The sequence below is a fragment of the Anomaloglossus baeobatrachus genome, chromosome 5, assembly GCF_048569485.1.
Source record: "Anomaloglossus baeobatrachus isolate aAnoBae1 chromosome 5, aAnoBae1.hap1, whole genome shotgun sequence".
Lineage (NCBI taxonomy): Eukaryota > Metazoa > Chordata > Amphibia > Anura > Aromobatidae > Anomaloglossus > Anomaloglossus baeobatrachus.
The window spans coordinates 575,803,351-575,816,800 of record NC_134357.1 but is presented as its reverse complement, the minus strand read 5'-3'; the positions used below and the strand labels follow the sequence as shown (position 1 = coordinate 575,816,800).

The following is a 13,450-nucleotide window of genomic DNA, read 5'->3' as shown; positions in this document are numbered from 1 at the left end:
CACCTCACCCTAGAGATCCTCTTCCGGCTTACTGGAGAGGTGAGAGATTCTGATGACGTCACATTACATCATTCTTATCTATGGGAATAACAGATGGACAGAACTGGAGAGGTGAGGACTCTGGAAATGTCTGGAGTGAGATTTATTACTGTGTCTCTCCATAACCAGGATTACACAGTAGTGAAGAAGACCTCTAGTGAGCGCTGTCAGGCCCCTGTGTCTGAGGGATGGGGAAGACCCCTGAGCCCAATCACGGGGCCTCCACCTCACCCCCCGATACATGAGGACATCAATGACCAGAAGATCCTGGCACTCACCTACAAGATGATTGAGCTGCTGACTGGAGAGGTGACACTGCTGGGAATGCTGGGACATTATACAGTAACGCTATGAAGGGATCGGGGGTGACGGTATCATTGTATGTGTCAGGTTCCTATAAGGTGTCAGGACGTCACCGTCTATTTCTCCATGGAGGAGTGGGAGTATTTAGAAGGACACAAAGATCTGTACAAGGACGTCATGATGGAGGATCCCCGGCCCCTCACATCACCAGGTAATAGACAGGACTAAATACACACGGCCTATAATTATCTGTATGTAGGAAATTAATTCAGCCCCTGTATGTGTCTCCTCCAGTTCTATCCAGTAAGAGGACAACACCAGAGAGATGTCCCCGTCCTCTTCTCCCACAGGACTGTAAACAAGAAGACCCCGATGTTCCTCAGGATCATCAGGTAGATGGAGAGAAGGAGCCATGAAATCGCCCTATGATGTGTAGACGGCTGTGAAGGTCTTGTGCTCAGTCTTGTTTTATCCTCCAGTATTAGGGTACTTTCACACTTGCGTTGAACGGTATCCGTTGCATTGCGTTGTGTAACGGATGCAACGGATGTGTTGCATATAGTGACACAACGGATGCAACGGATGCTGCAAAACAACGCAATTCGTTTTGATTTTTTTTTTTTTTTTTTCCCGGTTTTACCAGCGGCAGACTATAGTGAACGATCAGCTGATCGTTCCCTGCAGCCGGCCGCTGGGTGATCAGCTGATTGCTCCCAGTAGCCGGCCGCCGGGTGATCAGCTGATCGCTCCCGCCCGCCGGGTGATCAGCTGATCGCTCCCGGCTGCCGGGTGATCAGCTGATCGCTCCCTGCAGCCGGCTGCCGGGTGATCAGCTGATCGCTCCCGGCCGCCGGGTGATCAGCTGATCGCTCCCTGCAGCCGGCCGCTGGGTGATCAGCTGATCGCTGTCACTTGCCGGCGCCCGGGCATGCCGGCGGGCGGGCGCTCAGCTGAGCGCTGTGACTTGCCGGCGGCCGGGCATGCTGGTGGCCGGTCATTCAGCTGAGCGCTGTCGCTTGCCGACGGCCGGGCGCTCAGCTGAACGTTCGGCCACCGCGAGCCAAAATAAAGTTTGATTTAAAAAAAAAAAAAAAAAAAAAAAAAAAAGAGCATGCGCAGTGAAATCCAGAGGATTCCGCTGCTCAAAATAACGTTACATGCTGCGTTCCTCCCGCTGGGCGGAAGCAACGGAGCGTCGCCCAGCGGAAGCAACGCAGCTCCTTTTGGTACAATCCGTCAACCATACAAGTCTATGGGAAACAGCGGAATCCGTTAACGGATTCCGCTGTTTCCCAAAAGGGCGGATTGTAACGGAAGGAAAATAACGCAAGTGTGAAAGTACCCTTATATGTGTTATACTTGTGTAATGAGAGCGGTGGAGATGGCAGGATTAGGAGAGATAAGAGCTTTGATGATTCCTTTTAGTCCTCGTTCACACTACTGTATTTTCAGTGTTGTGCATAAAATAACACAACGTCTCGCCCTCAGACCATTGTTATTGGATGTGGCGGTGCAGATGGGGATTTTCTTTCTCACTGACTGAATCTGCGTGTGAGAATAATCCCAGCATCCTCTAGTGTCTTCCGTAAATCGGAGGAGACTCGTCCATTCAGGTCTGTGTCTGCACAATTCATCAGATTCCCACCAGCTCCACCATACAGCAGACATTGTGTTACGGGTACATTGCAGTTCTGTAATGGAGGAAGCTGTAAACGGTCTTGTACATTATTAATAGCGGCTGTAAATACCGGATTGTATATGGATGACAAATAAGAAAAGACTTATCCTAGTTTTCTGGATGAAGCTGTGATGATTCTTTATCCAGCCGTGTGATCCCGGCATTAGAGGCCGTTACATCCCGGGAAGAGAGGATTTATCTACAAAGTGTAAAATCTTTCCCTTCCCTGAATATTTCTGCCTCCGGTCACATCCTGTCTGCCGGTATAACGGGCTCCGCACCACAAAACTTACATCCAACTCATCAATTCTGTTGGGTTTTTTCTATGTCACCTTTTTCAATCTTCTTGTATTAATTAATGTTTTTTTTTCCAAAATTCTTCAGAATGGAGCAAGTGGATCATGAATTTTGCGCACAATAGAAACCCTTTGTATTTTTCCTTTGACCTGTGTTACTGACATTTTATTGCAAAAAGTCTCATGTTTTCCTAAATGGCGGCAAGTTTGCACCAAAGTATTTGCTATACATGAAATATCTCGGGTGTGGACTGGAGAACATTCGTGACAAAATTTCCTAGTTTTTAGGTTGAAGGTAGACATACCTTTCCTTGAAAAACTATTCACACCCGATGAACTTTTCCATGTTTTTTTACATTACAGCCACAAAAAATTGATTTTATTGAGGTTTTATGTGATAACCACACAAAGTAGCAAACATTTGTGAAGTAGCAAGGAAATTATACACGGATTTCTAAATGTGTTAAGAAATTTAACTCTGAAAATTGTGATGTGCATTAGTATTCAGCCCCCTGAGTGAATACTTTGCAGGACAAACCTTTCACTGCAATTGCTGCTGCCAGTCTCTTGGGGATGTGTCTACCAGCTTTGCTCATCTAGAGGTGACATTTTTGCCCTTTCTACTTTATAAAACAGCTATATCAGGTAAATTGGATGACGGCGTCTGTGAAGCAATTTTCAATTCTTATTCTTTTGCTTTTAAAAAAATTCTTCTATAAAGACCAAATTTGTGGAGTTTATGACTTATAGTTGTCCTGTGGACAGATTCTCCCCCTGAGCTCTTGATCTCTCCTGCTTTTGCACTGACCATAGGCCTCTTGGCTACTTCACTATAATTACTGCTCTCCTTGCTTGAGATGTCAGTTTAGGTGAACGGCCATGTCTTTGTCGTTTTGCAGTTGTGCTATATGTGACAACTCAGCATCTGGAGATTTGTGTGAGGGGTGAACTGTTCTTAATTAGGCAACACCTTTTGTTTCTTTGATTGCCAAATCAAGAGAAGTTAGCCATTGTTTAATGTCAGACTGACTGGAGCCCTATATCCTGTTAAATATAGATTGCCTCAGCCTCTTTGACTATGTCAATTAGAGGAATATTATGCAGTCGAATTGAACTGAACCAATGAGAGAACAGCCATCTCCCACCAATCCTGTAAGATACAATACTCTGAAGTGAGAACTTAGGGTATAAAAAGGGCTTTGCTCCTCTTTCCACATTTATTTTGCAGGACTTCAGCCTAAAATCCACATTTTTAGCTGAAAGATCACAGATCTCCTTCACTGCTCAATGCTGAGCCCACAATTGTACCTGGAGAACCCAGGTGATGACAATTCAGTTGCCTGGCTAAATGCTGTATCTTGCTGTGCTCAGTCATTTTTGTAAGCTTGCCACTATCTCCTCTCAGTGGGTGCTCATCAAAAGCGGGGTGCTACTGATTGGGATAGTTAGCCCAGGAAGCCCCGAAGTCGCAAATATTCTAATCCCTTGCGAGCCAACGGATGGGAGAGACTCTGTCGCTTGTACCATCTTGTGATCTTGCTGGAAATGTACGATACGTGTTTGCCTGTTGGTGAACCAGTAACGTCCTACCAAGGTGTGGTTCCCTCACCCTGTGTTGTCTGAGAAGTGTTCTGCCCACAAAAAATCAGTTTGAGCGTTCAGTGGGATGAGTCCGAGCAGTCTTTCTGAAGACAGCCAAGCCAGTGGACAACTGTACCCACTGACCCTCGTGTCTCCACACTATACTCCTGCCATTTTTGGATGATGGATTGAAAAGTGCTTAGTGAGATGTTCAGAGCTTTGGCTATTTTTTTATTTTTTTTTAAACCGAACCCTGCTTTACTCTTCTCCACAATTTTAACTCTCATCTGTCTGGTGGGTTCCTTGGTTTTCAAGATGCTGTTTGATCCCTAATGTTCTGAAACAAAACTAGTGAAATCTTCACAAAACAGCTGTAGTTATACTGAGAATAAATGATACAGGTGACTCAATTTACTAATTATGTGACTTCTGGAAGCAATTGGTCACTCAGGGGCATCATACTACAAGGGACTGAATACAAATGCACGTCACAATATTCAGATTTATAGTTTTAAATATTTAAAAAACTATCTATCATTTCCTTTACACTTCACAAATACTTGTTACTTAATGCTGGTATATCACATAAAATCACAATAAAATACATGTATGTTTGTGGGTGTAACGTAAAAATAAGTGGAAACGTTGTGGGGGTGTGAATACCTATACAAGGGGAAAAATTCCTCCATGACTAAAAATATCAGACTAGTTCCCTGGATCGATGTCCCATCACAAAATCTAGTACTGACAACCTGCAATAATATACTTTTTACGGAAGGCATCCAAGCCCGCCTTGAATTTTTGTAGTCTATCAAGAATTATCAGATCATTTGTCAGAGAGTTCCATATTCTCACTGCTCTTACAGTAGAGAATCCCCATCTGTGATTATGATTGAACCTCCTTGTCATCATTGCAGGCCTCAGTTGTAAAAAGCTCATTAGAGATATCTCAGTAATGCCCCTGATTTACTCGTACATTGTAATAAAATCGCCCCGTAGCCTTTGTGTTTCTAAAATAAATAACCCCAAACTTGCTAAAATGTCCTCCTATTGCAGACCTTCCATTCCTGTAATGGTCACTCTTCTCTGCACCCACTCTAGTTCAGTTATGTCCTCCTCATTCACTGGAGCCCAAAATTGTGAGAATTTTGTAAGTGTGGCCGCACTAGTGACTTGTATAGAGGCAAAACTGTTCTTGTCCGGAGCATCTGTGCCTCGTTCACTGCATCCTATTATATTATCTGCCTTGGCAGCAGCTTCCTGGCACTGGTCGGTTTTCTCGTCCACCCACACACCCACGTCTTTTTCAGGGTCACTTTTCCATAGTAACTATTTAAAAAAATTGTCTTTTAAGAATCAGCCGAAATAATCTGGAAATCTAAACTCCTGCAAACATACAGAGAACAAAAACCAACAGATTAATATTATAAAATAGTAACGTGCCATACATGTGGAAGAAAAGCTGCTTCGTAATATTATTGGATCGAGGTTCTTCATTTCGGTTACTGCAGTCCCAAAACCATGAATTGTCTTCTTCATGTCATACATGTTAGCGTTATTTCTGCAGCCAGTGATCGGATATAAAGTCTCCAGTAATTATATTACTGTACAGGATTCTTTATGATGTCACATCGTCATCTTCTCCCCATTCAGGTCCCAACAATATCAAATCCTCTCAGTGGAGATCTTCTATATAAGAGAATTCTCCTGATTGCCCCATCAAGGATGGATATGGACAGGGACAAGATGGCGGAGAGGATGTTACACCTCACCCTAGAGATCCTCTTCCGGCTTACTGGAGAGGTGAGAGATTCTGATGACATCACATTACATCATTCTTATCTATGGGAATAACAGATGGACAGAACTGGAGAGGTGAGGACTCTGGAAATGTCTGTAGTGAGATTTATTACTGTGTCTCTCCATAACCAGGATTACACAGTAGTGAAGAAGACCTCTAGTGAACGCTGTCAGGCCCCTGTATCTGAGGGATGGGGAAGACCCCTGAGCCCAATCACGGGGCCTCCACCTCACCCCCCGATACATGAGGACATCAATGACCAGAAGATCCTAGAACTCACCTACAAGATGATTGAGCTGCTGACTGGAGAGGTGACACTGCTGGGAATGCTGGGACATTATACAGTAACGCTATGAAGGGATCGGGGGTGACGGTATCATTGTATGTGTCAGGTTTCTATAAGGTGTCAGGACGTCACCGTCTATTTCTCCATGGAGGAGTGGGAGTATTTAGAAGGACACAAAGATCTGTACACGGACGTCATGATGGAGGATCCCCAGCCCCAAACATCACCAGGTAAGAGACAGGACTAAATACACATTGCCTATAATTATCTGTATGTAAGGAATGAATTCAGTCCCTGTATGTGTCTCCTCCAGTTCTATCCAGTAAGAGGACAACACCAGAGAGATGTCCCCGTCCTCTTCTCCCACAGGACTGTAAACAGGAAGACCCCGATGTTCCTCAGGATGTGTTTCCTCCAGCTCTATCCAGTAAGAGATATCTACTCATGTACTTTCTGCACTAATTTTGTGTTTACATTTTTAGACTTTCTGCTCTGTTTTTTTCAGCTGTATTTTCTTTGCTTCTGCTTCTTCTGTTTGTTTCTAGTGCCTTCTCTATGTTGTTATGAAGGCAACTCAAATACCTGCAGAGGGTTCTTGAATACCCTGTTTCCCTAAAAATAAGCCCTGGTTACAGTCAGGGCTAGTGTTAGGAGGAATCAAACTGTGCAATTTCTCAGGAACCCCACTTTCTTAAGGACCTTATCAGTTGCATTCGGAAGTTGATTGTTTAAGGACCTTTGATGAAGTCATGTGACATGATGTAAGCAAAGGTCTCTTAATTGCATGAGTCTAAAAGAACTGAATAGAAGACAGGCTGGCATGGTGGACTGGCATTAGGGGAAAGGGAGAGCAAACAGGACAATTTCCCAGGGCCCCCATTTTCCTAGAGGCCCCAGTGTTTATATGCCGATTATAGGACTGTTCAAGAACCTTTTTGACATCACGTCATGTGACCAAAGGTCTCTTACTTGCAGGAGTATGAAGCTGAAGAGGAGACAGGCTGGTGTGTGTGTGTGTGTGTGTGTGTGTGTGTGTGTGTGTGTGTGTGTGTAGATAGCTAGATAATAGAAAAATAAAAGTTACAGCCGCACACTGAAATACCACATTTTTAAACTACCAAAAAATATCTAATAAAATTATTGCTTTAGAGAATGTGAACTACTGGCAAACTACCCTGGAAGGAATGGAGACCCCTACAGAAGGAGATTTGACACCTAGACCCTGATTCTTCAAAGCAATTATGCCAGAATTCTGACAGAAATCCCTTTTCAATCAATTTTTTGTGCAACACAGAGTTGTGAAAAAAAAATCGTGCGACTAAATCATCACGGCGCGCTGTGCTGACATCACTCACATGTCCTTCAGCTCCCAACAGTACAAGCAGACATGGCCTCCTCTTGCTGGTAGCTCATAGCGAAATGTATGACCTCCAGCGCCACCGCGAAGAAGCTGACTATAAAGCACGTGACTGTGATCGGAGGAGGCCTGATGTTTGCCAGGATAGTGCATGTAGCTGCAGCAACCAGACACACTGTTGTTTTAGTGGACCAGACTGATGACATCTTGAAAAAGTCTGCCAAAAGTATTGAAGACAGCTTGAAAAGGGTCACTAAGAAGATGTTTGCGGACAAGCCTGAGGCTGCTGCACAGTTCATCAGCAAAACGCTCTCAAACTTCAGCACAAGCACAGACCCAGCAGCTGTGGTGCACAGCAATGATCTGGTGATGGAAGCCAAAATAGAAAACTTGGAAGTGAAAAACGCACCAATCAAGACACTGGACAGATTGCACCAGAACACACCATATTTACCAGCAACACATTCTTATTGGTAATAACTGACATAGCCAACTCCACAACTAGGCAGGATCAGTTTGGAGGGCTGCATTTCTTTAATCCAGTACCAATGATGAAGCTGGTGGAGGTCATTAAGACACCAATGACTAGCCCAATGACTTCTGACTCTCTCATGGACTTCAGTAAAACAGTAGGAAAGATGCCTGTGTCATGTAACGACACCCCAGGGTTCATTGTTACCCGTCTTCTGGTACCATACCTAATGTAATTCGTGCATCTTCATGAAAGAGGTCATGCATCGAAGGAAGACATGGATGTTGCAATGAAATTGGAAGCCTGTTACCCAATGGGTCCTTTTGAGCTTTTGGATTATGTTGGTCTTGACACTAGTAAATACACCATTGATGGTTGGTACCAGATGGAACCTGAAAACCCCCTTTTTGCCCCCAGTGAATTGCTCAATAAGCTTGGAAAGAAGACCGGAGAAGGATTTTATGAGGACAGATGGTTGGCCTGGCTGCACTGCAGAGCTATATTGTTATAGTCTCTTGTTTGCTTTGATTATGATGACAGTTGTTGTTTTTACATTGCACGGTTTTCTCAGCACTTATTAACACTCTAGTGCCTTACAGTCATGATTCTCTATTTCATCAACATCTTTTTGTACCGCTGATTCCAAACATTGATATGTCATAGCCATTCTACAGTCAATAATAAATGAATGTACTAAAAATTAATTGTGCAACTTTTGGAGGTTTCACGCCAATTTTAACCAGCTTTGCCAAAATGGGCAGAGCTTGGCCAGAAGAAACGTGTGATGCCACTGCTTCTCTAATTCATAACAAACTGCGGCGTTCCCTATGCCAGAAATCTCACTTCAGTCCCTGACATCAATTTTCATTGTACATTGCCGGTCTTGGAGCCTTAATGTTTATCTGTGCAGACAGCAAGACCCTGCTACCTACTTTGGTTACAAAGCCTAAGGATAGGCCATCAATGTTACAGTCCCAGACAAGCCCATTAAATATTTGGCATGTGTCTCTATTTGATTTTTGTCTTTGGAAAAAAAATTTTTTTTAAATTGTCTATATTGGGGATCAATGTCACAACGAGATGCTTGCAGACATAGCCAACTGTCATGGTGGCATCAGGATTTGTAGAAATTATAGATTCTGGCACTCTGCATGTTCACTTTTCTGATGTCTGTGAGCAGCGCAGGGAGACGCAGGCATCAAACCACATACTTAGTAAGACTAGCAAGAGTAAAGCGGGCTTTACACGCTACAATAAATCTAACGATGTGTCGGTGGGGTCACGTCGTAAGTGACGCACATCCGGCATCGTTAGTTATATTGTGGCGCGTGAAACCTCCGTGCGATTGCAATTGAACGTCAAAAGGTTCATCGCATGCACGTCGTTCAATTACTAAAAATTGAACATGCGGTTGTTCAATGTTCCCGAGGCAGCACACATCGCTGTGTGTCACACCCCGAGAACGATAAACACAGCTTACCTGCGTCCCGCGGCTCCCGCCGGCAATGCGGAAGGAAGGAGGTGGGCGGGATGTTTACGTCCCGCTCATCTACGCCCCTCCGCTTTTATTGGCCAGCTGCCGTGTGACGTTGAACGTCCCTCCCACTCCAGGAAGTGGATGTTCGCCATCCACATCGAGGTCGTATGGAAGGTAAGTACGTGTGACGGGAATTAATCGTTTGTGCGACACGGTCAACAAATTGAACGTGCCGCACATACGATGGGGGTATGTCACAACGCATGCGAGATCGCATGTGTAATTGACACGTGTAAAGCAGGCTTTATTCTCTGCTGAGCTCCTTGTTAATGTTTTTGATCACATACTGTAGAGGAGCCAGTATCATTCGCTCCCCTTCTGTATATGCTGGCTGGACTATTCCATTAATGCCAGCTATAGTTTAATAGTTTACCTATACAGATGTGGTGAGGTGTTGTGATACAAACTAGTGGTTGTTGTGCATTATTGCTGTGAGCAGTTGTGGTGTTAACCCTTGTTGTCTTTTTGTTTCTGCCTTCCTGCTCTTGCTTTTCTCCTTAGTCTCTCACTGTTTATTTCTGTGAGTTTGCAGTGTGTCTGAATTTTGGTTTTCGCGTCTGTCTTAATCTGTATTTCCATCATACTCCTGCCCCTTCCTTCCTTGTTCAGGGGTAATCCAGAGGTTAGGGATAGCCTAAGGTCTCCTAGCATGAGGGAAAGTATAGGAGCCCCCTGTCCCTCATTATCCTACAGTCACATTGCGACAATCAATCAGATTATTTACTGTAGCACATTCCAGAGAATTGGTTCTAGGAATGGGAGATCCGAATTAATGAAGATGTAACTCTTAAGAGGGCTTTACACGCAACAACATCGCTAACGAGATGTCGTTTGGGTCACGGAATTCGTGACGCACATCCGGCCTCGTTAGCGACGTTGTTGCATGTGAAACGTACGAACGACTGCTAACTATCAAAATTACTCACCTAATCGTTGATCGTTGACAAGTCGTTCTAATCCCAAATATCGTTGCTGTTGCAGGACGCAGGTTGTTCGTCGTTCCTGAGGCAGCACACATCGCTACGTGTGACACCCCAGAAACGAGAAACAACACCCTACCTGCGTCCTCCGGCAACGAGGTGGGCGTCACCTTTTGGCTGCTTCTCCGCCTCTCCGCTTCTATTGGATGGCTGCCGTGTGACATCGCTGTGAAGCCGCACGAACCGCCCCCTTAGAAAGGAGGCGGTTCGCCGACCACAGCGACGATGCTAGGTAGGTAAGTCCGTGTGACAGGTCCTACGTGTCGCTGCGTGTAAAGCAACCTTTCGATCTCGTAATTGGACAACAGATTCAGAATAATTTGTTTCATAATTTAATTTCTTATGTTATGGTTTAAAAAAATAAATCTGCTTTGCAAATTATATCATTAAAAAATAATAACATTGTGTTTATTTTTAGCCGATGACTGTATCAGGAATTCAGATGGACCTCTAATATCTTCAGAATTTAAAACAGATGATCAAACTATCACACATGATACATATGAAGAGCATGCTGTTGTCCCAGATATACCTCCAGTCCTTCCTTGGAAAGCTTTATCATCTGATCTTTTGAAACAAGTCCAAAATTCCGATTTATCACAGAATTATAAGCAAAATAAAAGTTACAGAAGGGATGTGGAACATGAAACGGCTCCTACAAGGGAGAAATCATTTTCATGTTCAGAGTGTGGGAAATATTTTATACGAAAATCAAACCTTGTTACACATCAGAAAATTCACACAGGAGAGAAGCCATTTTCATGTTCAGAGTGTGGGAAATGTTTTATTCAGAAAATAAACCTTGTTACACATCAGAAAATTCACACAGGGGAGAAGCCATTTTCATGTTCAGAGTGTGGGAAATGTTTTATTCGGAAATCAGAACTTGTTAGACATCAGAAAATGCACACAGGGGAGAAGCCATTGTCATGTTCAGAGTGTGGGAAATGTTTTATTCAGAAATTAGAACTTGTTAGACATCAGAAAATGCACACAGGGGAGAAGCCATTTTCATGTTCAGAGTGTGGGAAATGTTTTATTCGGAAATCAGATCTTGTTAGACATCAGAAAATGCACACAGGGGAGAAGCCATTTTCATGTTCAGAGTGTGGGAAATGTTTTATTCAGAAATTAGAACTTGTTTTGCATCAAAGATCTCACACAGGGGAGAAGCCATTTTCATGTTCAGAATGCGGGAAATGTTTTATACGAAAATCAAACCTTGTTACACATCAGAAAAATCACACAGGGGAGAAGCCATTTTCATGTTCAGAGTGTGGGAAATGTTTTATTCAGAAATCTATACTTATTTCACATCAAAGATGTCACAAAGAGGAGAAGCCATTTTCATGTTCAGAGTGTGGGAAATGTTTTAAATGGAAATCAGCACTTGTTGTGCATCAAAAAAAGCACACAAAATAAACCAGTTTTATGTTCTGAATGTGGAAAATGTAATTCTCAGATCTTGTTAAACATGTGAAGAAGCCACACAGGGAAGGAACCTTTTTCATGTTGTGAATAATTGAAATGTTTAACTGGTAAATCAAGTCTTGCCGACCATCAGAAAACCAACAGTAGAGTAGAGTAGCCATTCTTGCTTTTAGAATTTGGCAAATGTTTTTTTTTTTTTTTTTTATCATTAATCAAGTCCTGTTGTCACAGGAGTCACATGGGAGAAGCCATCACGATGTACTAGAATTCAAAGGATTTTATCCAAAAATTGGCTACAAGTGCTCTAGTAAGAATTGGTGAGGGAAAGAACCATTTTCTTTCTTTTTAAACTTATCGTATTTTTCGGACCTTAAGACACACCTAGGTTTTAAAGGAGGAAAATAGGGAAAATAAATTGTAAAAATGTGGTCATGACGCACTGTTATGGGGTGAATTTGCTTCTGACACTGTTACTGGAGTAATATCCCCCAATTTCTAGCACAATGACGACTTTCTCTTTAAATATTGCTTATCACAAATCTGTGACTGCCTTTTTTTATTTACTAAAGCAATGGAGAGCTGCAGATTAGTGAATTTTCTAAATATAATCCAGTACCAAAACGTTTGGAAGTGTCCTTAATGTCCGCCGAAAGGAACTTCCAGGTTGTGAGATCACACAACCCTCAGCGATCACTGATAGTGAAAGAGTGAGCTCTACGACCCCAGCTCTGCAGCATATAGGGAAGCCCTTTTTTTTTAATTATTTCATGAATTTCATGAAATAATTAAAAAAAAACGACGTGGGCTTTGCCCCATTTTTGTGTCTAGCCGGGTGCAACTAGGCAGCTGGGGATTGGAATCCGCAGCACAGGTTAGCCCGAGCTTTCTGGGCGCCTCTGCTGCGAATTGCAGTCCGCAGGCGCCCCAGAAAATGGCGCTTTCATAGAAGCGCCATCATCTGGCGCTGTATCCAACTACCAATGTGCACCATGACCTCTGGGTTTTCCCCAGCCCCACCCAGAAATCTGTCTATCCGATCCGCAATATGCCGAACCCGAGCACCCGGAAGACAACACACTGTTCAGCATTCACGGTCTCGGTGACAGATGACCTTGTCTGTCCGCCTAATTATAGAGTCTCCTACCACCAACAAATGTTTGGCCTTTGCTGCACTCCTATTTCCCTCCATCCTACAGCAGTCGTTTTCCTGATTGCTAGTAGCAACGTCTTGCTGTAGTGATCCTAGTCCTGGCCCTGCATTCCTAATATCAGCCACACAGGCATATTTACTAGGTTGTGCCAGATCAGGACTGGGCTCCCTGACACTTTTCCCCCTACCTCTTCGTCTGTTACCCAGCTACCTACCTCTGGGTCCTGACCTTCCCCTCCTCCACCCTCCTCCATAGCACTGGCCCCAGCCAGAGCCGCTCAGTGAGCTCTAAACTCTCCAGGTTTGCAATGCTCCTGAGTGTTGTGAGCGGCATATTTAGATCAGTTACCTTGGCTTCCAAATATGTAACACGCTGACATCGAGTGAAGACATATTCACCCTCCAACGGCTGCTCAAGGCAGGCATACATCTGACAAGACACACACCAGGTAGCATTGTCCATGGAACAGCTATTAAATGGGGATGAACAGTGTAGATAAAAGTAGAAAAACAATGGGAAACTTGTAAGGAAAACTCCA

At 43.7% G+C, this 13,450-nt stretch overlaps 1 protein-coding gene and 1 pseudogene across 1 annotated transcript; both read left to right on the top strand.

Annotated features, from left to right (window-relative positions):
* Window positions 1-6,112: 6,112 nt before the first annotated feature.
* Window positions 6,113-12,208, top strand: LOC142312425 (uncharacterized). The gene is made up of 3 exons (XM_075351365.1): window positions 6,113-6,214; window positions 6,298-6,411; window positions 10,749-12,208. Exons 1-3 carry the CDS (start codon window positions 6,130-6,132, stop codon window positions 11,750-11,752), a joined length of 1,203 nt encoding a protein of 400 aa, XP_075207480.1. The 5' UTR covers window positions 6,113-6,129; the 3' UTR covers window positions 11,753-12,208.
* LOC142310592 (hydroxyacyl-coenzyme A dehydrogenase, mitochondrial pseudogene) lies at window positions 7,372-8,324 on the top strand (annotated as a pseudogene).
* Window positions 12,209-13,450: the final 1,242 nt, after the last annotated feature.